At 38.5% G+C, this 23,729-nt stretch overlaps 1 protein-coding gene across 8 annotated transcripts in view; it reads left to right on the forward strand.

The window, feature by feature from the left end:
* The window catches only part of Raskol (Ras GTPase-activating protein raskol), a 219,324-nt gene that overhangs the window by 145,632 nt on the left and 49,963 nt on the right, over positions 1–23,729 (forward strand). Inside the window, exon 1 of one of the 8 annotated variants that reach the window (XM_071708393.1) lies at positions 8,603–11,791. The exons of the other annotated variants lie outside the window; for them this stretch is intronic. Coding sequence (XP_071564494.1) covers positions 10,912–11,791 — 880 coding nt within the window. The 5' untranslated portion in view covers positions 8,603–10,911. Of the gene's footprint in view, positions 1–8,602; positions 11,792–23,729 lie in introns of those variants that run through there. 8 annotated transcript variants of the gene reach the window in all.

A 23,729-nucleotide genomic window follows, 5' to 3' on the forward strand; every position in this document is an offset into this window, starting at 1 on the left:
CTTTCTTTCGTCGTTTGCGTTGTGTTTCAATTTCGTCGCAAATGCCAGCTATAACTTCGGTCTCCGGGTCTTGCCTAAAATATGCACTAACATAAATATATGAAGGAAAAAGAAAACAGAAGCAAAATAGATGTAAAATATTTAATTTTAAACGTTATTCGCGCGAGAAACGAAAAATTCTATTTGTACTAATGACTGAAAGTGGCACGCACAATGATTATGATAATCGACCCATGAAGGTGTAAGACCGGAATAATGCGTGACAATGCCAGACGCAAAAGTTGCTTTGCGGTACGTGATCACGAATGATCACGAATGCAATTCTTATTGTCGAATGCCTACGAATTTTGCACCGGTCACTGAACTGGTCCGTCTGTCCGTTCGTCCGTTCGTTCGACCGTCTCTTCGTCCGTCAATCAATTCAAATCCCAAAATAAGCATGCTACCCAGTGTCCGGCAAGCATATGCAAATCGCTCCACCACTCCCCTATGAAGAAAGAAGCTACCGACGTTACGTTACAGCTGCCCTCATTCGGGTCTGTACAAATTTTTTCGCTCGATTTCATATGACTGCGCGCCCATAATGCATCCCACTTTAAAGCCTAATAATGAATAATCATTTCTAACAAGGGGAACGACGATAACGTGCGATTTTTGTACAGGCCTATTATAAGTGTTGAACACTAATGGATCATTTAGGATGTATACGCGCTAAAATATTCATTATCATCACAAAGACATCATTTTTTAACAATTTATAATTTTTTTGCATGACTTGTCCCACGGTGTTTTCACGACAGTTTGCATAAGTTTAACTTTGCAAAAACTCGTCATCGAGTAAATATTTTATTTTCTATTCCGATTTTTTAAATCTTTTGTTTTCTCTTTCTCTTTCCCTCTATTTTTAAAATAAGACTTTTAACTAAAAAGTTATTGTAACTGCTAAACGTACAGGTTAATGTGAGTAACTTTGCCGATCATTCTGAGAACTTTCGTCATCTCGTAGAAGTTTGCCGTTTCCGGTTCTCTGCGCGTTCTTCGTTAAACTCTCGGAGATCCCTTTAAACCGTTGATTTATCTACTTTGTAACTTTTTAAAACTTTGTGCATTATAACTGAAATTTTGACACTTCGTTATGATTTGAAGTTAACCGAAATTGACAAAGCGGCAATTTTTTTGAAATGAAATAAGTCAGTGGTCAAATCTTTATTTCCAAATTCGATATATCCATCAATTCTATTCGCCACCCAAGTATCATAAATTTTTTTATTAATTAATAAACTTGTTGAATATTTATATATTGCATTTTATTTATGTGAAAATACTCTTTGCGATGCAAAGAAAGTCTTTTTTGATCCTGCAGATGATCAGAAAAATATTTGACAAGCTTTGAAGATAAGCTCGCCGCCGATCGAGCAAGCGCGCGTTTAAATATCGCAGATAATATCGACATGTCGTGGCATTCGCTTGTTCAAACAGCGCGACAGACAGCACCTATGCGGTTTCGTTCCGCTTGAACGGTAGAACAAGCATAAAAGCGACTTCGCACATGCGACAAGCCGCGGGGCCTTTCGCTCCGCGGAAAACGGGAGCAACGGTCGCTGTGTGTCGACAAGTTTGTTCGCAATTCTTGCTTTTCCAATCTTTATCTAAATAACAATATGATTTTTATGCAAAAAATCATATCAGAAGGATAGTTTTAAAATTCAAATCTGTCCAATATCTGTACATTGATGAGTTAGAGTAAATTAGCAAATTAATTTAAAACGCAAGGGTTTTTTTCTTATGTTGCTGATCCGACTACCTATAACTTTTTTTACTTTGTTTAATCATTTTCAATTATAGTTTTTATATTGAGAACTATTAGTATTTAATGGTACATTCTTGTTGGAATTTTAATTAAAGTTTGATAGAGAATCTATAAACTATCTAGTACACGACATAGAAAATGTGAAATTAAATTCGAGGTCTAGTCGGAACAAATTGAACTCTGTCGCTTGTCTACTCCGCTATCATCGCTTTAGCCCGTCGTCATCCTTCTTTTGGCAGCGTCTGTCGTTGTCGAGGAGACGACTGCAAAAAGAGTGAAGGATGAGAAAAACGAAGGATGAAGACGGAGACGCTCGCGTCGAGACGTTCGCCTACACGCACTCCGCTAAGGTTCGCCTTCCCACACATATTTCTTGTTCCTTCAATGCTCATCCCCCGCGCTCCTTAATCTCCCCTCCTCTCTCCTTTCCTTTCTCCCTCGTTTAATCTCGCCGTAAATCCGACACTTACTCCCTGCGTATAGCCGAGGAACCGGAATTGAGATAGCGCCACGTTAATTGCCGCCGATAATAGGATGCGTAATGGAATGTACGTTCGGTCAATCGCGCCGCGTCTTTGTACGCCGCGGCTAATAATTACGTCATGCTAATCACGTATAATGTGCATTTTTTTTATTAATGTGGCCATGCAATAAACGTGACCCTCGTATAACTTGCAAGCATCAGGAGTTATAAAGTTTCAATTAAAAATGAAAATTTTCGAGTACATGAATCTTCAAACTTTTATGGCGTAAATACGGAAAAATTATTTCTATGTTTATTTGCAAAGATAAGTACTTTGTTTTATATCTCCTAGCATAAACATAATCTGTAGCGTCAGAAATTAAACTCGCCAGGATAATAACGATTTAATACACTCCAATAAATTAGTCTATTGTTATTGGAGTATATTAAATCGTTATTAGTGATCTCCGATCATCTAATAAGATGACAAATCGAATTCATGAGAACAGTAAGGAAATATTGTCTTCACACTAGGATACATTCTCAACACGAAACGCGTATTGTATACGTTTATCAATATATTGTATATTATATTATCCATAAATTTCTACCTTTTTGCCTACCCTGTCTTCGATACTTGTGTATGCGCTTATTTCCAAAATTTTCCCGTTATTAAATTAATTGATAATTACAACATATCCAAGTATGCCAGATATTCTTCGTTAATTCCCTATATATATTCATGTCGAATCCACTGCACGAGAGTACGTTGCAGGAAGTTATGCTTAACATTTAATCAGTTCTGAGATCGAGTGTGAGACCGCGATCTTATAATTTCCTGCAGATAATTATAATTTTTATGTTCACACTGGTGCGTGTAATCACAAGATTTGAATCATACAAGAAGTTTACAAATCCACGCAAATGCACATTAACGAGCTGACTGAAAAAATAGTTGCTTTTTCTCTGTCATCCCTTTATTTCGATTTATTTATTTGCTCAAACAAATCCGGTTTAACACACTTATTATTAGCCGTATTTTTAGCTTGTTGTACAAATTATATCTGTAATAAATTATATCTTTTTAATGAAACGTAGACATAATGTCAAAAGAGCATAAAAAATTCTGCATTCAGCTTACTCAACTAATCGGTGATAAACTTTGACGTAAGAGAAACATATGATTATTTTTATAATTTTCTCATATTTATATTACTCTTCGTGACAATATTTGCATAACGCGGCATATTTTGTCAATACATAATCACGTGACTGCTGATATTATATTGTGTCACTCAAAAACGTGAAAAAATAGATTACAATATTTCTCATTTTTATCAATCACACTTCGATTATGGTTAGAATGCTTTAAAAATATATTAGTCATCTTTTTGGTATTTACATTATTTTTATCATAAAATATATCCGTCACAATTGTTGTGATAATAATGGAAATTTCATTACGATAGAATCGTATATATTGCGAAAATTTATCACGTTCCTCCAGTTATTTTCTCTAAGCATTCTATTTGTCTCGTGACTAGAAAAAAGTGTTTAATTGCCACGCTATACCGAGATCGGCGCTGTCTAACTCGTTTAAGTACAGGTCGTTAAGATTCCCTGTCGTGCACGGCGGATGTTGCGAGCGTCAGCTTCAAAGGCACGTGCTCAGACGCCTGCTTTCGGTGCGAGGGAGATAAGTAGTTACGTTGAAAACGTGCTTGTAAATGCATTTCCCAGGCAGCATTGTCATGAAATGCTAATTGCATTATATATCCAACAAAGAGTTCGGGAACGAAATGGGACGAATGTCCGACATTCGTTGTGCTTTTTTCGAAGCACATTTTCCCACATTTTTAAACGAAGACTCAATGAAGACCCGATCACAAATTTTAGTTCGTGGGAAACGATAGTTCCTTTTCTGTTAAAAGAACGTTTGGTTCCTATTGCTGACGGCACGGAAATCCAGCGCATCCTCGGTAGTGACGGTACTACAAAAAATCTGAGGACATGAATCCGATTGTAACGTGCAAAATGAAATATTTCGTGTGCAGCGCGTGGGTAGCGCAAAGAGAATCCGCAATCCTCGAGATTACTCGTTTTGCTCGCTTTACAATTGCATCCGCACGCCCCGGTCATTATTCATTTTAAGCAGCGGCATATAGTCTGTCAATCTCCACGATGAGGAAAGCGCGTTCGGCGCCATCGCCGGATCTTGCGCATTATTACAATTAAGTGATGTCGCAAACGACAAGAACGATTGTGTCTCACGACACGCGGAAGTTGCATCGCGACTCTGTGTAAAAAGTGATTTGAAAACCTTTCGCGCAATAAATGACATAAATCAAAGATTTATGCATGCAATAAAATGCAATGAAAATCAACTTCTAATATTTATTCTTATGAATTTCTACGAAACATTTCATTCGCTTTTCTTTAATGAGAATACATTAAATCATGTTTGTTACATTTTTTTTATTCGTCAACATTTTTTAGATCACTTTCTTTTTTTAGATCAATCGAGCAATTCCATATTATGTTTTATAAAATACAGACATTAAATACCAGCGAAATTTACATTTTACTTTCTCGCAATTTACTCAACTGATTATGAATAAAAATTGCAATATTTATTATATATTCATTATGTATACATATTCTATTTGTATACATAATTGGTATACGCGACATCATTAAATCTAATCCATTACAAAAATCAAACTGGCTTCAGTTAAGAGTGAAAAGAGTCGTTCTAGAGTATTGCTTTAAAACAGTTACATGATAACAAATATTCTAATCTATTTCTACATCGCGTCGCGTCGGTTCGATAGGAAATAATTTATGCTTATCGATTGCACACGCGATTTATATTTATTGTCAACGAGATATATGAGATTACAATTTCGGATTTTGTCTTATAAGAACACATTAAAAATGTTTAAATTCTTACCATTTAGAACTTTGATACTTTGAAAATATCGCTATAATTAATATTAAAATATACACTGCTAAATATTAAAGAATGAAACTTGAACTTTGAGTTAAATAACATTTCGTTATTTTTAACTACTATGTATGTCGAAATTTATTATTTTAACACAAAACAGTATTATTTTAACTCCATTCGTTTAGTTAAATTCACATTGTTTTAGTTAAATTAACAATATATTTTGAATAAGAGCAGTGGCGACCTATATGAATGGTTAAAAATGACTTAAATTGAGTATAATTTGACACTACGAATTTAATTGTATATAGAATCTTAATATAAAATGATTAAAGTTACTTATAAATTTTTTATTTGATTAAACTTTTTAAATAGAATTATATAAATCCATGATACCAAGAAGTTGATAACATTTATACTTGTTGAGAATTAAGTCAACTGCATATATGCAATTTTGTAATTTTATACGCGTCGTTTAGTCAATTGTTTCCAAAATATTTATTTGCGAAGTTTCTATCTATGTTATTTTGGGGAAATCTTGGCTTGTTTAACAAACTGAAGAAATTTAAGGAAAAGACCAAGAACATTGCACGGGCTAGGAGCCGATGTGTAACGTGTAAAAGTGAAATTTTCACACGCACGAGTTTGCTTTCAACGGGCATTTCGAAGAATTATCGCGTGAACGCACGCGTTTTCCCCGATAGGAATAAATTATGATTGTGGAAACAGAAAGAGAGACATTTGTGAAAGCATACAAACGCATTATTTACCGAAACGCTATGTGAACATAATTGAAATAAGGGTTTTTTCTTTTTCAAATAGCAGCTTCGAGTGAAAACGCGAGATAAAGATCTTGGAAATTTTCACGTAGGTAGGTACCTAATATTTTTGCAAACAAAAGCGGCATTACTGATGTCGATCAAATTCTTTATTTAATTTGTAAATGAATTTTTTGAACACCATATTTTGCGCGATATTTTATTCTAATGAAACCTGCATTTCGATCATGGATATCTGAAATTCGAGAGAGCTTTTTGTCGAGGAGCTGATAGCGACTTCACATAAATCGTCCTAAGCCGTCTCAGAGACTGGCTATCAAGAAATGAGAACGTGATTTTGAAATCCGAGCGGTTCACATGGAGTCGACGTTATTTATCGTGTCACATCCTTTCTCGGTCCTTTTGACTGCTGGCCTTGAAAGCAATTCTACGTCCGCATGCAAAGTCAGTAATATGAATTTTTAAGCTAGCAAAAAGGCGAGCTTTCCATCACATTTTCTCAACTTAAATATTTGGTAATTTTGTTCACTAATAATGTGAATATGCATAAATCAAGAAGAATATAGGATATAACAACGTAATATTACATAACTTTTATTTATTTTCCACGACTGGTATCGTCATACCGATAAAAGAAAACGTGCAGCATTAAATTATAGCAATTAAGTAAATTTAAGGCAAAGTTGTCAATTACTTAAATTTGTAGTCTTTAAAAACTCATTGGCATCTTTCCCTCCTATTTCTGAATGCGGACCTGCAGTTTTCATGGAATGGACATTGTGATCGTAAACTATCGGTTTTATACTGGTTTTGAAATGGAGCGGTGCGGAACAGGTAGTAGAATGGCGAAGAAACAGTTACGAACGTGAGTTCAATGGAGTCGTAGAGATTTTCTTATAGACACGCTTAATTTGCCGGAAAATATACCTGTCATTTTTTACGTGTCGGAATTTACTGTATCGATGATGAAACGATTGCCGCGTTACAAAGTCGATTCATAGGGAACGAATTCAGGAGGAAATATATTTGAGCTTGAATAATACCGAGTAACACGTCTTTTCTATGAAAGGAATCGACGCATAATTATAAGATCCATATCCTGCTTGTATTCTTTTATTATTTTCTGACAATATATTTTTATTATTTCTATAATGTCGGATGTTATCACTCGATGTGATACAATACTACGAAAGCATGCATGGTTTCCCTGGCGCGTGCAACATTAATCTTCCGAGGTTGTAATCGAAATTTCTATTTCAAATAATGGAAATGTTTTACACGCCCGCGTAACAATTAGCGTGTCGTTACGTAAGACATCCCGCAGTTGAAGTTACCTCCCTGGTTATCATTACGTCTTAATTACTGCAAGTGCAATGCTTGCCAGGCCTGTTCGCAGAACACTTTCACATTGCTGCAATATCGCCGATCATATGTAAAAAATAAATAATATCCTCGTATCTGCCTATTGCGAATATTGCACAGGAATTTTTATTGCACAAAATCGGGTTGACGAGAAGTGTGAGATAGCGAGAAAGGTACACGATAACGGAGCTTATCAACTTTAGTGGCATATTTCTATCTAATTTGTTTTAAACTCTTCAAGCTGATCAAGATTCTTGATAGCTCTCTCGTTGATCGTCAGTTAAAACTGACATTTGCCAGAAGCGATTCTTGGCTTCTTCTTGCGCAGATCTTTATTCTGAATCGTCTCGTTTTTAAAGACTACATGTCACTACAATATAAATCTACAAAATTTACATTTGCGAAAATTGGTACAAAAAGAAAAAGAAATTATTTTGTTTTTTTATTTACGAAAATCTTTTTCTACGTTTTTTTATTCGTTCCTGTTTTCTTGGAAAACGATAGATTTTTGAGATCACTAATATCAGGATTAGGCATTTACGTGTAAAATATAGTAATTTACATTTATATACATATGTACAATGTAAATTATGTTTAACGTGTAAGCAAAAATGTAAATAATAATGTTTCTATATTAAAATTATGTGTGTATCTTTCATATAACTGTACAGTTAATAAATAAATCATAACTGAAATGCATCTAATTTAATCTAGTTTAAAACTGCTTTTTATTCTGTACGACTGTTTGCAAAAATACAGTTTAAAGAAATCAATTAATTAGTCATTCAATTTATAATAAATTACTTTTTGTCTCCACATGAAAAAGGTTCGTGTAAACATAAATGTAAACAATACGTAAACAATCCACGTAAACGTAATCTCGAAATTTATCACACAACCCTGACTGTAATATCTCTTCTTTACGATTCAAATTTTCCAGTACATTTCCTTTCACTTATCCGAGCATACCGTTGCACTTCACCATGGACCATCCTGACGACCAAGCGTTTCTGGAAGTCTAGTCGAGTGCAGCGTACAGTCGACGCGCGTGCATTCGTCGCCGATCCTCCGACAGGTCGGCTATCTCTCTTTCTCTCTCTTTCTCTGTCTTTCTCTCTCTCTCTCTCTCTCTCTCTCTCTCTCTCTCTCTCTCTCTCTCTCTCTCTCTCTCGCTCTCTTTCATGCGCGCCGAGGAGACCGCCGCCGGTAGAGGCGCTCGTGGCACGCTCGGATTAAGTCCGGCTCGTCGAGCCAGATAGCCGTGAGTCCGTCCGCGGTGCGGACCGATCGCGCGCAACGCTGTCGTGTGCGCGGAAGAACACGTACGTTCGACAATAGACAAGTAGAAGAAACACGATTCTACTCGCGCGGGTGGACCGCGCTGCGCACCCGCGATCAGTGAGAAAAAGAGAGAAAGGCGATCGTTTCGCGCGAGTTCGCGAGAGGAGCGAGATCGTAAGAGAGCCGGACTCGCGGGAACACCTCTTACTTTTCTCGGCGCAGCGGCCGTGCGACTGTCGCTTAAAAACGGAGCTGCGCCGCGCCGCGTCGGTGCTCCGCGCGCGATAGATCGCGAATAGTTGGAGCACTTGGAGCGTAAATTCAGCGTGAGGTGTGTATGTGTGTGTATGTGTATGTGCGCGTCGTGAGAGAGTCTCTCGGTGAGAGAGAGAGAGGAGTTTATCTCTGTGATGTGTGACGCGACGCGCGGCGCGTCGCAGAGTGAATAGGAAGCGACCGATTCCGCTCTTCCTCCCGTCCGTCTGATCGTGGAACTACGTGTTGGAATGCGCGAACTCGGAGCAATCGTCGTGAGCCGCGGCGCGAATAACTCTTTCGGTGAATAATCGCGACGAGACAGGTGTGTCTCCTCGCGATCGATGATCCTCGATCGCGATCCGGCGTCGCGTCACGACGCCGCGGTTACTGCTCCGCCTTTTCTTCTTCAGTGAATTTAGTGGTTTATAATCCGGCGCCTATAAATCGTCGCGCAAATTTCCCCCGATCCCCGATCGAGTCGGGGCGCTCGCCGCGATCGTAAATCTCGACCGGCTTTGCCAACAATTCCGTACGGCGTGCATCCTATCCACACCGACGGCAATTCTCCGCGATCGTCGCGGATTCTTCGACCAGTTCCACCTGCAATCTCCAGCTGCATCTCCTCCTCCATCGGTTTCTTCTACGGCGCATCCTCTCCGCGTCCTCTACAAACCCCACCGATCTCGTTGGAGCCTGCCACGTTTCTTCTGACGCCGAGCTACGTGATTTTCTTTCCGAGCAGATAGATCGACGGATTCGTTTTCGACAGAAAGTGAGAAATACTCGAATAATTCTCTCCCACACAAGTTTGCGCATTTCGAGACAGAAAGCAAAAAAATAAGAAGAACCTTGTTACGTGATAAGATCGAGATAGCTTCCAGCGATAAGTGATAAAAATGATAAACAAATACGTATTCTGGTAAAAAATCTCAAATTTAATTAGAAGCTACAAGATAAAAAAAGCATAAAGAAATTACATAATAAGTGTTTGAAAAGTATATAATAAAAAAATAGAATATATATTATGCGCGTATAAAGTATTGGAAGATTAAGAAGACATATAAAGGAAGAATTTCTGCTCCGAAGACGTGTACGCGAACGGGCGTAAAACAAACTTGAACAAGACGTAGATAAAAGGTAGCTCTTAGCGGAAGAAGCGACTTTGCCGCCACGAAGAGGACACGACGAAGGGTCGCGCATTTACAGTTCAACGCCTGGTGTTATCCGCGAGTATCGGCATACAGAGATAATACACCAGCTGATATTCGTCTTGCCTTAACGACGCACGTGCTGCCTCTCTCTCTCTCTCTCTCTCTCTCTCTCTCTCTCTCTCTCTCTCTCTCTCTCGTTCGCTTCGACTGTTCGATAGTCTATATTTAGCGCGGGTGTCGAGAGGGAGAAAGCGACGGAGAAATATTCCGAAGGGACAAGTCGACGCGACGGTCTCTCGAAAGAGCCGTCACGAAAAATTCCGATTCCAAGAGAAAAAGAGAGAAGAAGAGGAGATGTGATCATTGTTATTATCGCAGCCCTGAAGATCGTACGCGATTCTCGAGTTGATCCGCGACTCCGAGGGTGGAGGCTCTACAAGTTCCCGCGGTGTTGCCAGGATCTTGACGGCGTGTCCTCGATATTGCGCCGTAGAGACACCCGATACGCAAAAATGCAGTAGCGCGGAATCGGAGAGCGAGTCGGAGCCGATCTCAAAGAGGGAACCGTCGCGGTGCGTGTAACGTTACTACGAACAACGAGATAAAGCAGACGTGACGGATAAAAAGCACAACGCTCGACTGAAAATTCAGCGTCGATCTCCTCTCGACGCGTGTGAAAAGAAACCGGAACGCACCGATAATTCGACCATACCAAGTAGGCGTGATAGCTCAGGACAGTCGGATTTCTAGAGCGACGTCCGGTCGAGTAATACAATTTGCCTCGCGTGACGCGACAACGTCGTGAACTTGGCGCAGCTGAATCCCACATCGCTCCGAGGAGATTCGAGAAATGCGAAGACATGCTGACCGCTGAGAATCCCGAGGAATCGCCGAAGCGGCGGTCCACGTTCTACGTGCCGTTGGACGGCAGCGAGCCGACGCGGCAGCCGATCGCCAAACTGACGAAGGGCCATTCAACGGATGGCAGTTGCGAGAAATTCGCCTGCAACACCTTCCCCATCGGCAGCACGTCGAAGACGCCGACGACCGGGCCGCTCACGCGCACCTTGAGCAACAACGACGGCTTTACGTCGAGCGCAAGGAGAAACGCGGACGAGACGTTACCCGAAGTGAGGGGGAAGGTGCAGTCGTTGACGAGAATCTTCGAGGCGTCCAAGTGCGAGCGAACGCCCGCGACCCCCAGCGGTCAGGTGGAGCAGAGGAAGAAGGTCGAGAGAACGAGATCGTTCAAGACCATCGAGCGATTCCAAAGTCGATTCACCGGCAGGAAAGACTCCAGCAGCAGGAAGGATAGTCGTCTGAACAACACTATCGCTTGCTTCGAAGTGGAAAATGATGCCGGATGCAGGAAGAAGGCAAACGCCGAGGAGAAACCCGCGACGAGAATCGTCGTCGACTCGGTCCCGAAGTCAGCCGGGTCCAGCCGCGATCATAGGATCAGCCATCAGGAGCCCAGGATCAAGCAGAACACGACTCTCACGAATCTCCTGATCCGTAGGACTCACAGCACGAAGCTGGCGAGGAGCAACAGCACGCTGGTGCGCCTCGGAAGGCACGCGTCCGTCGACAGTCCTTGCACCGTCGAGAAACCGGACGTTCGTGCGGGTAACGATAGATTCAAGAACGAAGAAACCACCGAGGATCCCGCTGTCGCCGATGATGAATGCATCGAGTCGTCCGTCTTCGAGGACGCCGATATCGACGGCGGAGTACACTCAGGTAGACAAACGAGTCTTTCCGGTTTATTCAAATACTTACACAGGTCTTCTATTGCGCCGATACTCGTCGGTTCGATAAATTAAATATGTGATACAAGATGCGTATTGTTTAGCATAATTGTCCTGAACATCGTGTAGATTATCACGTTACTATGATTGATGTTGATTTATATAAAGTAGTTCATCCAATCTGAAATGGTTTTATACGTCAATATCTATTAGATATTTCACTAGCGATAGTGAGCAATAAAACTATACGATTTGTGATTGTAAAATCACACGCATATTTATACAAGTATTTCTTATCTGAAAACTAAAACTTTAAAGATATTCTTTTCCGGTTTTAGTACGAAAAGTTCAGATCTTTTCAAGATAATTTTGATAAGATTAGATAAAAAGATTCACGTATATTTTTTATGAATGTATTTATACAAACCTTTTTTGCTGTGAAGATTTTATAGGTAACGTAAGTTTTACCATGAAGAAAATTAATATTGAAATTATGCATATTGATATGAATCACCCGACTGCAACATCGCTTTATCATAATGAGTCGAAGCGTGTTCGCGAATCGATGTGAGATATACGCTCAGTGATTCGATAGTAGGATATTTAATAATAAACTGCTCGCGATATAAATCACATCGCGGTACTTAAAATCGCGGGATCGTCGGAACGATCTTCAAATAATCGGCCGGACGCACCGGTTTGTTCGAGCAAGCAACGAGTGTTAATTAACCACTTCCGCACAGTCTCTCACGTCACCCATAGTCTCTAAACGATTTTTGACTTGATAATTATGCAATAATTACACGTTGCGCCGTTCCACAAAGCTGCGTTTAAGAGCGAGATTTACGAGGAGATCGAGAGTCTAGAGCTCTATCGGTAACAGATTCCGAAGATTCACTTAATAAGATCTTGGGTAAACATACAGACCTCTGTTATCCACTTCTGAAAATGCTTTAAGGTTGTCTAAACCGTATATTTATCATATTTGATTATTTGCAAAGAAATCTACGTGTGTGCAATGAAATTAAAAATTATTATAATTTTAAATAGTATAAAAACTGTATCATATACATTGAGAATGATTTAATTAATTTCCTTTTAAGATAAAATTACATTTTTGTAAATTTAATTAAAAATTTTTAAAAATATTATGTGCGTTGATAATTTTACCGCTTTCTTATAACATAAAATAATTTTTTCTGCATTATATCTGACATATAAAATCAGATTTGTTAAAGGAAAATTAATTGCCCTAGTTTGTGGAGGCTCGCATAAAGTGTGTTACATTCATCAGCATTATGTTTCAAGAGTCTAGGTATGGCGGTCGAAAGTATAAAACTTTTACGAGGCACGGTATAATCGTAATTACAAAGTACAAAATTACAGAGTGCGTTCATCGTCAGAAGAGTCCCGGGACTTTTAAGGGAAACATACGCGCGTAATGATTATACACGCAAAACGGCGTTACGCATTGTTATATCTATCTCGATAATGTATCAGCTTCTTGCGGACGATGATGGTATTTACGCAGAAAACATGCGTATGAGGAAACATTAATAATTCTGACAATCGCGTGCCATTTCGAATATGTTCTTTATTTCATCTGTCATCTATATAAGGATTATCTTTTTTTTATCTTAAATTGCGATCAATATAATATGTTTTTAAATAATATTCAAATCATTTATTAAATTATTTTCAAAATTTTTATAGCTCTTACCTTAAATCTTAAATAATTGTCGGGCGTGTTAAATGTTATAAATGAATGTTGAATTATTTGTCGAAACACATTTATTATTAGTAAACTGTTTTCCTTTAACCCTTTTTTCATCGTCAACGGGATTCATAGACTTCGTAGGAAAGAAGATTGATTGCGAAAGATTTAACATGATTCGCTGCGAATCTCTGTTCCAAGAAATATTCTTTGTACGAGTTCTCAAAATTATATATCAAGTTTCGCACTATAGATAAAGCAAGAGTCTCATGTCGAATAATTTACGGTTTAGAGATCAAAAGAGCTAAAGTATAGGCGACAAGGCTTTATCTAATTCAAACTGCGGCTGCAATGAACCGTCGCATCGGCGTGGCCTCCTTCCCTCGAGCTAATTGCGAAGAATGCAAGCACACACAGCTAAACACAGTTATCGGAGTAAGTACACACGGTCGCGTGTATTAAATCTTCTCTCTCGGTACACTCTAGCACCGCAGATGATCGAGGGTCTACTCGCGTTTGCCCCTTCGCTCGGTAAAATTATCTTGATATATTGGCGAAACTTAACAGGGCGGATCTAATGTTTCCGAGAATCTTATTATGATATTAGCGGAGAATCGGCGAAGAGGAATATGCATATACAAAACGTCTTAGTTCTGATTTTGGAGTCGATACCATTTGTGACGAGTTCCCAAATTTTTAAATATTTTGTTGATTTTTAAATTTCTTAAATTATAAACCTCTCAATTTACTATTAAACGGATTAACATCAATTTTATTTTCCATTTGAAAAAAAAAGAGTTCTCCTTCCTGTCTTCATTTTTAATCGTTCATAATTTTAAGATTGTTTGCGATATTTCTGTTAAAAAGAAATCGATTTCAGACTGACTAAGAAATGTATATCTTAAGAGGTGACTTGACCATTCAGATCTAGGGCACTCTGTATATCTCGTTTATTTTTATCCGAAAGCAGCACGTGTGCATTACACCGTCTTTCACATTATGCTTCGTATATACTCCGTAATAATACTCCGTAACCGAACGGTGCCATCGGAAAGAATATTCATGATGATAAGGATAAAATCTTGCAAGAGAGGCTCTTATTTTGCATGATGAGCTGTGCGAGAATTAGCTTTGTTATTTTCAACTACGTTTTCTCTTCAATGTAATATAACTCTTCAATGTAACACGCGATTGTATTCGTGTATATTGCATATAATTGATACCTGTCATGTTGTTGATGTTTTTATATATGGTTTATTATTACGGCTGAATCTTTTAAAGAAATTTCTAAAATAGCTTATTTCAGTGTATCTAATAAAAGAAGGGCCGTTCGTAATATAGAGAATTCATAACATAACAAAAAAAAATAAAACTGTAGCTTACATAAGATAAGACAAAAAAAAATTGTATCTACATATAAACAGATAACGCATTAAACTGTTTTTTAAGAAATATTTTTTGACAAGTCGAAACGATTTAATATAAAGATTAAGCTTAGACCACCGTCGCATTTCTCGCAAAGGCAGAAATCGTCTTGTAGAGATATCCGATCCGTAATATAGCGAGGGGAAAAGGCATAAATAAGATGTAAGACGTTTCACATGGACGCTTCGTAGCGGTCTTGCGTTGTCTAAATGCACGATCTACTTTGCGAGGGCTTATTGCGTCGTCTCTGAACTATATAAAATTATTCCGACGTACCGATAAAGCGAAACCGAGCGAATCTGCCGTGCGGTTTCACGAAAGCGCCATTGCGACACATCGTTCCCTCGATACCATTTGCCGCGACCGTTCCTCGCCTTTTCCAGCGTCGATCTCTCTATGCTAATTTCGTCGGGAAGCAGGAAATGGTGCAGCGCAATAGGGCCCGTCCATGGAAAGAATGGCAAAGCGGTAAATTACGTTTACGTTGCCGCGCGAACAGAATAAACGCGATGAACGTGGCGCGGACTTTATCGCAGAGTTTAAAATGATTTACACTACGACCTGAGCAGATCCCGAGCTGTACTCAACGAAATTCTTTAGCTCTGCACGTTTTTATAGCCACATATACTGACATCGGAGCAGAGACTCTTCTTTTTATCTTATAACGGACTATTATAGATGTTATATTTCAAATTCAGCTTATTACGTTAAAGTAAGATTTATAGTGCAATGTGTTATTAGGGAAAAGTCGATTTATATTCCACTGGAATCAGATTCACGTAATGTTTAAAATTCGAAAGTAAGGTATATCGCATCGCGATCGAAACGTTCATATATGAATTTACTCGATATTTTAGAGTTTGAAATAGTTGAAATTGAAGTTTTACTCCGCGACCATGAGATTTCTGTGTTCTCAATTCCCAAAACATGATTTGCACAGTTTGAGGAGAACGAGGAACGTCAGTCACTGGTGGATCCTACCATAGATCCTATCCGCGCAGTTATATATGTCGAAAATTGTGCGGTAAATTGGACGGGTTGAGTGACAGAAATGAACGAGAGGGTTTTCGCGGTGGCCTCGTAAATCAGGCCGATACAAGGAGGGAGGGAGGGAAGGTACGGGAGATCGAATTTCGCGATTCCGTCGACGAATTCGCCGGTACCGTTAGGGCGACAGAAATTGCGCTGCGGCCGCACGGCCGCCACCGCGCGCCTTTTTATTTCTCGTCGATCGTCGAAGACCATCTTAATTAAAGAGCCGGAGAATTACACGCGTTGACTCGTAAGTTGTTCAAACGAGTCATTACTCCCTATTCATCACCTCTCACCGAAGCTATGTGCATAGTTAGATAAGTCCTCTGCCACGAGCAAGAGTTTATCTGGAAAAAGAATGCAAAATATAGAGAGGAAAGTCGCCTATTATGAGATACCACATCTATTTTGCGTGATTGCCGGAACTCGAAAGTCTGTGGGCAGAATTGAAAAATGTCCGCAACAAGTGCACGCATGATGGAATAATGAATTTTCCACTAAATAGGTTTTACTTTAAAGGCAATAATTAAGTTCATGATGGAACCAACAGATAGAACCTATTAGTTATTAGTTTAGCAGAAACCTCGCTGTCACATATTAGGAGCCTATCTCATAATAGGGGACTTTCTTCTAATAAATGTTAGTTACGCGACTCTTGTTGCTTTTACTTTTAAATTTTATTAGCAGGAAACCATTTCTAATAATATTTTTAGATATTCTGTAAAATCATATTAAGATGTTACGTATAAAATTTTTAACGTTAATATTACAAAATTAATTTATAATATCAGAATTAAAAAAAAAATAGAAGAATCAGAAGAAGGTATTCTTTTATTTCTAAATAAATTTTCTAATAAACTTTATTATTGTTAATAATTATAACGCTGACGAGACGCAATCTATTAAGTTACATAAAGTATTCGATCTTTTCTAGTTGTTCTCTTAACTTCTGCGATAAATCGTGCATTTAGTCGATATGATATCGTTGTTAGGGTTAGTCATATAAAGCACATGTTATTTTCGGCAGAGGTTGACAAGATTAATAAGCCCGGCAGGAATGCGGTCCCCGAGATTTTTGTGACTAACTAGTTTGTGTTGGAACACGTGACTCCGCGCTAACAACGCGGAGAATTCCCACCGTCCACAAATCGCGTTGATTGCAATCGGGGGCTCTCTGCATCGACATTTTGGGAACCTACTTATGGAGGGCCCGTTCGTTCAGCCACCTGCTCTCTTCGAGTCCAAATCGAAAGAAAAAGTCGCCGTAATTATAGTTCCCTCGACCAAACTTCCCTCCCATCGTCTCTTTATGCACATACTTTTAGTATTCTCTTTACTCTCTCTTAAGTGAATATATTCATCACCAATTGAAAGAATCAGAAGAGTTTAGTGATATAACAATGATTTTGTAAATTGATCGATCTTTTAAAAATTTGAAAAAATTAAATTTAAATTAATATTTTTATATTCTTAAAAAAATAAGTTAAAAATGGTTGTGTATGTTAAACCTTTCAAATAATCAAATAGAATTATACATCGATACATATTCCATGCGCTTTTGACGAATGGAATAAAAATATCGGATAAAAAACCATTAAAATAAATCTTCCATGAGTTTGCTTCTCTATACAGTAATGTACACGATAAGCGTACTCTGCAAAAGCACCATAAGGTCGGTATCGCGCGATATTGCTATTTGGACCATATTGCACGTTTACAGAAAAAGCAGATATCGCACCGTCACCGTCCGATGTCGTTTATTCATTGAGCTTTCAGGATTTCGTTGCGTTTCGCACAATGACACGAGTCCAATTTTTCACATTTATTCTGACGCTCGCTGAGTTTCCGTACGAAAAAAGGTTTCACCCCATCAATCGATTTTACAAATGAGTGTTTGAGAGATCTGACCAGATCATTTTTTTCAATTCATGTTCTATTTTCGCCGCTTGCCTTGTTTCCGTGAAAAATCGCGATGACACTGCAAATAGTAACTTTCGACAACTGCCGTGGGATAAAAGAAATCTATTCTGATCTCTTTCTTTCTCTCCCTTTTTGCACAAACGGGGAACTCACTGGATCACTCACTCGGAAGAGACATGAGATTAAATAGATCAGAAATAACATGTGAATATTTTCCGTTGCAAAAATCATGCAGGAATACTGCAATTCAATGACATGTGCACTCATGCGAATTAACGGCGTTTTTTCAATTATAGAAAACGCTCCAACTAAATACGATAATATACGATAAATTTTCTCTAAAAAATATTTAATATTGTAAAAATTTTTATTAAAAAAGAGAAATCAAAATTTAAAAATGTTTTAATATTCTAGATTTATATAGTTGTATTTCAAAGCATTATTATTTGATCTAGCCTAGATTTCTATTCGATTAAATTTTTCACGTTTCATGTCGAAATCAATAGTTCGCGTCACTGTTTAGCGAGTTGCGATAACGAGTGACGTATCAATGTACGAGATAATGACATCGTCTATATTATGCGAACTCGTAAAACCCCACCGCATTGACCTTATGGTAGATACTAATGGCGTCTCATTGACGAGAAAAGTTTCGTGCGCGAGACTGAATCAGATTTCTTCAAGGCGCTTTACTCAATGTAGGTCTCGTTGTGAAACGATTTCGTCACGACGTTACTTAATTATAGCTGACGCCAGTTTAACCCGTGGTCTTATATTTCGTACAGTCCGTCGTACAGTTTACACATCACCAATTGAACCTTTCATCGTTGATCACGATTTGCTTGATCGTATCCGATTTGAATATAACGTTTGTCGTATACAATGCGATTACAGCATCAATGCATGGCGATTGAAGGACAGTTTTATATTCAAGTGTATTAGAAACATAGAAAAAGATGTCTACGTTTTTTAATACGTGTTAACGGGAGTTATTATTTAAAGATGTAATAATACGAAGTATTTATATACTTATTTATATTGATATTATATATGGATGAAGATATTTGATATATTTCAAAAAATGAATGTGCCACTCTTCTGTATTAGTAAGAATCGAATGAATCGAATTTACGAACGGAAAATAGTGTCTTCTGCGGACGGCCGAACGTGAGAATATGCCGGAAATCTATTCCCATCAGATTTCCCAGTACAGTGAGATTCTTCGATTCTGTTTCCAGAGGAGAAGTTAGAGATTTCTTGGCGACTCGTTCTCGTTTTCTCACGATCGATTCGTTCTGATTTCATTTATGTCCACATAGACAGAGGGAAGCTTGAATTGATCAATTTTTCCATCAGTTCGTAAACCTTTCACGTTCTATAGAACGATGAGTATCGAAAAGTTGTAACGCGGGAATTGGACATAAAATATTTTAGAGATTTTTAACAAATTACAAAAGTAGGTACAACAATAATAATGTCTAGAAAAATTTCAGAACTTTTCATATTTTACTGATATTTAGGTTGTGAGTTTCACCGCACATACACTTAAATATTTCTCACTTTCTTGCCGATAGCTCCCGAGAATACGTCAGAATCTCTTTATATTTATAACCGATTCACATCGCAGCGCAATGTTAGAGCAAAGTTCTGTTAGTCAAGGCAAGCTAACAGTCGACAGACCGCAATTACACGAAGTGAGCGGATTTCTTTCCTTTCGCCCGCGGCGGTGGCCGTGCGTGAGAACAGCGAGCGATCGCAATATGCTGCTGTACTGCTGTGCATGTCAAAAGTCGGTAACGAAACCTGTTATTTTTTAATACCCGATCATTTGCCAACTTTTTATCGCAGTTACCCGCCCAAGGAACTGAACAATTCTTTCTTCAGGAAAATTATCCGAATGATACAGAACAATAAGTAGCAGTCTTTCATCGAAAGTTTGTTATCTAGTAGCGGACGTTTATCAATCATAATGAAGTATTAATTTCATTGAACATCTTCAAAGCTTTTATTTCTCTTTATATATATTATATATTACTAATTATTATTTGTGTTATAATAAAATTATGTAAGTAAGAATACGATATAAAAACCTAAGATGTAAAAGCGTGATCGCTGACATACTTACGCGTTGGGCACGCGTTATTTAAATGGGCGTTAAATAAAATCGACCGAGAATACGTGATAGCTTCAATCTATTTAGTTCGATTCACTGAATAGGTCTTAAATCAAGGGATATACTAAAGGATTTCGCGCTATTGTCGTGGAAGTAAGGCGTGACTGAAAAATAGCTATCGATAAAGGTCACGGATTAAAACAGCTCGTTTTATTTCAGGTGAGAAAACGATGCTCGTAAATTATCGATATTGCTGCAGAGATATATTTCTGGGTATTCTGGGTATCACAACGCAAATCGATCCCTACAGCGATCGATTAAACTTCACGTTACGTACATAGCTCGACTTCATTATCATCAATTAATCAGCTATCGGTTTTATTTTTGAAGATCATATCTTCTGTATATCTTAAGAAATTAATTTCATTGGCAACATCATCGAAGATTAATTCGCGAAGCTAAACATATTTTACTGTATTTATATATTATTTAACGTCATATTATTTCATTATGTTTATTATTTGTATCACTTATAGATTTCGATACGTCTCGTTCTGGCTTATGAATCTATAAATACAGAGATATTTATAGATTTATAATACACGCGGAACACGTGCGTGCGTGCGTGCGTACGTCACTCAAACCGTTGATCATTTCGTTGCACACGTGTTTCCCCTCGACACGCGATTTTCCGTGTCCTCCGTGCCATGACCGGTCTACTGAACTCTGACAGTCTGACCTGCACCGCGAATCAACGTGTGCCAGTTGTATGTATACTGACCGGCAGGAATGCCTGGACATAATACATATACATATACATGTACATATATGTCATATACATATCAAAATGTCCAGGCATTCCTGCCGGTCAGCGATTGCACGTGCGATCAATAAAGACCGAAGTTGCCCGGTTAATGTTTAATATGAGTTGACCGTCAACAACGCGCGCCACCCGGTATAGACGGGTCTAGGCATTTTCCGTGTGTTTAGAACGTTCTCACATGGAGAATCTAATGGAATATGATTGACGGAGGCGTGAAAACGATGCGCTGACGAGATTGACGTATGTAAATGCGACTGTTCCTTTCCCGTTGAAGATAGAAATCCCGTGACGCGTAGCGAGATCCCTCTCGTTTATTCTTACGTCTGTAAGCCGTACAACTCGACAACAAATATTATATGCTAATTTCTCGGTCGCTGCACTCTAGTTTTCCGACGCCGATAGGGGAAGATACACGCGTTGCAAGTTGCAATGCAGATGAATAATTCGATCCAAAAGTCGACCGATCGAATTGTTTATTCAGTGCCTTTAACTAATAAATTATTTTAAAATAACAAAATAGTTTTTCTGTTTAGTGAATAATTTAAATTTACGTTTATGTCAAGAAAGAGAGAGAGAGAGAGAGAGAGAGAGAGAGATCAATATATATTAATCGTCTCTTTTATAAAATTTTATTCATTTTTATGAAATTCACAATTTATTACTTTTGCAATATTAATCCGCAAAAATTTCAAAAGTTTACTGCATGCAGTTCTGATTTAGCAGCATTTGTGACACGTGTCAGTGAACTTAAGCGCATTGTTTGTGCTGGAAAAAGTATCACACCAGGACGTCGTATCGTCGGACATGATGCGATTGCATATCGCGACACATTTTTCCATCTCGTTTCTAGATGATCCACTTTGCGTTTCACGAAGCGACAACATTATATCAAGTTCAGAGCGGTTCACCGGACATGACGCAACGATAGGCGTCGCGTCGGTAGCCTCGAGAACACACAATGCGACTAATTTGCTGCACTATAAACCAATTTTGCTTTGTGTAAAATAGACAGGAAAAAAGAATCGATGCTTGAGATATTGAACATTTGAGATATCATGAAAAAGATTCATATATGTGCACATTATTTAAAAATCGATTCCTTTAGAGATGATTCCGACTTTTGAAACAACAGTTTATTGTATTGCTCCGAAATATTGACAAACCGCTTTCAATCATAGTAATCGACGTAATTGGCACGAAGCTTCCTCCTTCCCTCGCGTTTGAATGGAGCTACCGGAAGTAACATCAGGCCAATGCGTGACGGGCGTACGTCGGGACGCAATGAGTTCCGCGGAAAAGTGCCCGATACACGTGTCCTACAATGCAGTCAGATGCCATTAAGTAACGGTCGGCACAAATGCATTGTCGAGGACACGATCAATTGAGATAGCAATTTGCTGCGAGGTTAGCGGCAGAATTGAGCGTTAAATTGCGCGGGGGTGAAACCAGTAAAATTTACATGTCGCCTTGATTGAAAAGGAAGCACGATCCACTAGGGAAAAAAATCCGCGAGCATTACGAAATCCGACACAATAGTGGTACAAAATTAGTTAACTACCTTGATCCATTGAGTCTGTAAACGGTGGTACATTTGTCGTTACATCATTATTCGCTTTGCACAAATTTCATGATTTAGCGCGTAAAAGATTGCCTAAAAATCGCTATTGTCAGCTTTTTTATATAAAGCCTTTGATTATATTATTTTAATTGTGACTGTAGGTATAGAATCATGTGTCGAAAGATGTTATATGCGCAATAATGTAAAATGAACGTTATACATTAACGCATACGTCATATGTTCATTAATACATGCTAGAAACACCGTGGATCTGCTTTGCACGGAGCAACGAACTCGCCGATTAATTACAACAGCTGATTAGCGACGCGTGCGCGCGCGCGGTAACTTATTAACGTAATTAATCACGCGATTGTGATTAATCAACGCGTCATACTTTCTACTTTCGCGACCATCGCATTACACAATGCCGTCGTAATTTTTTTCACATGAGTCATCATGACCTCCGAATTGATACGCAATACCGTGAGAATCGCAATTATGCGAAGTATCGTCGTGTTTTTTTGTGAGAATACTTTAACTCAATCACATTATCAGGACGACATCATTAATCATTATTTTGTCATCGGTACACTTTTTATTTTTTCGTTTTACAGTTACACGGCTATATAAACATTTCATATTAGAATAAAGATGAAGTAATTTACAATTTCTAATCTTCCAAAATAATTGTCGTTCTTTCATAATCAATTATAGAAAACAAACATGCACCAACAGCGCATGGAAGATATGCCGTTAGAAATTATTGTCACGAGATTACTATTAGCGAGAAATTTCGTACGACCTCTCTCTCTCTCTCTCTCTCTCTCTCTCTCTCTCTCTCTCTCTCTCTCTCTCTCTCTCTCTCTCTCTCTCTCTCTCTCTCTCTCTCTCTCTCTCTCTCTCTCTCTCTCTCTCTCTCTCTGCTCTCGACAATCTATAATTTTCACAACGGTACGCGAACATTGTCATCGATAGTTAATTAAGTTTGCGGTTGAATTTGCCAACCACTGTTATCGCACGGTTTGCTTTTCCTCACCCGAGCGCGTCGCATCGTGACGTTTCATCTCGTCGCGAGAATTGCAAACCGCAGAAGCCAGTTGGGACGAGGAGCGTTTCCGCCTTGGCAAAACCGTGGAATTTCCATTCCTGCCAAATACGATAGAATTAATATCATTGTTCGTCGATTTGCAAGTTAATTACTTCGTTCACCCGACTGGACATCGCTTTCCTTATTGCCAAAGATTTTGACCAATGAATATGCCATTTAATTGATTTAATTATCAAGTGTACTTCTCTAGCCACCCAGAACAGTGCTTTTCTGGAAACGACAAGATATTCCTTAGAG

The sequence above is a fragment of the Temnothorax nylanderi genome, unplaced genomic scaffold, assembly GCF_030848795.1.
Source record: "Temnothorax nylanderi isolate EJ_2023f unplaced genomic scaffold, tnyl_v1.0 TNYL_tig0067_pilon, whole genome shotgun sequence".
Taxonomy (NCBI): domain Eukaryota; kingdom Metazoa; phylum Arthropoda; class Insecta; order Hymenoptera; family Formicidae; genus Temnothorax; species Temnothorax nylanderi.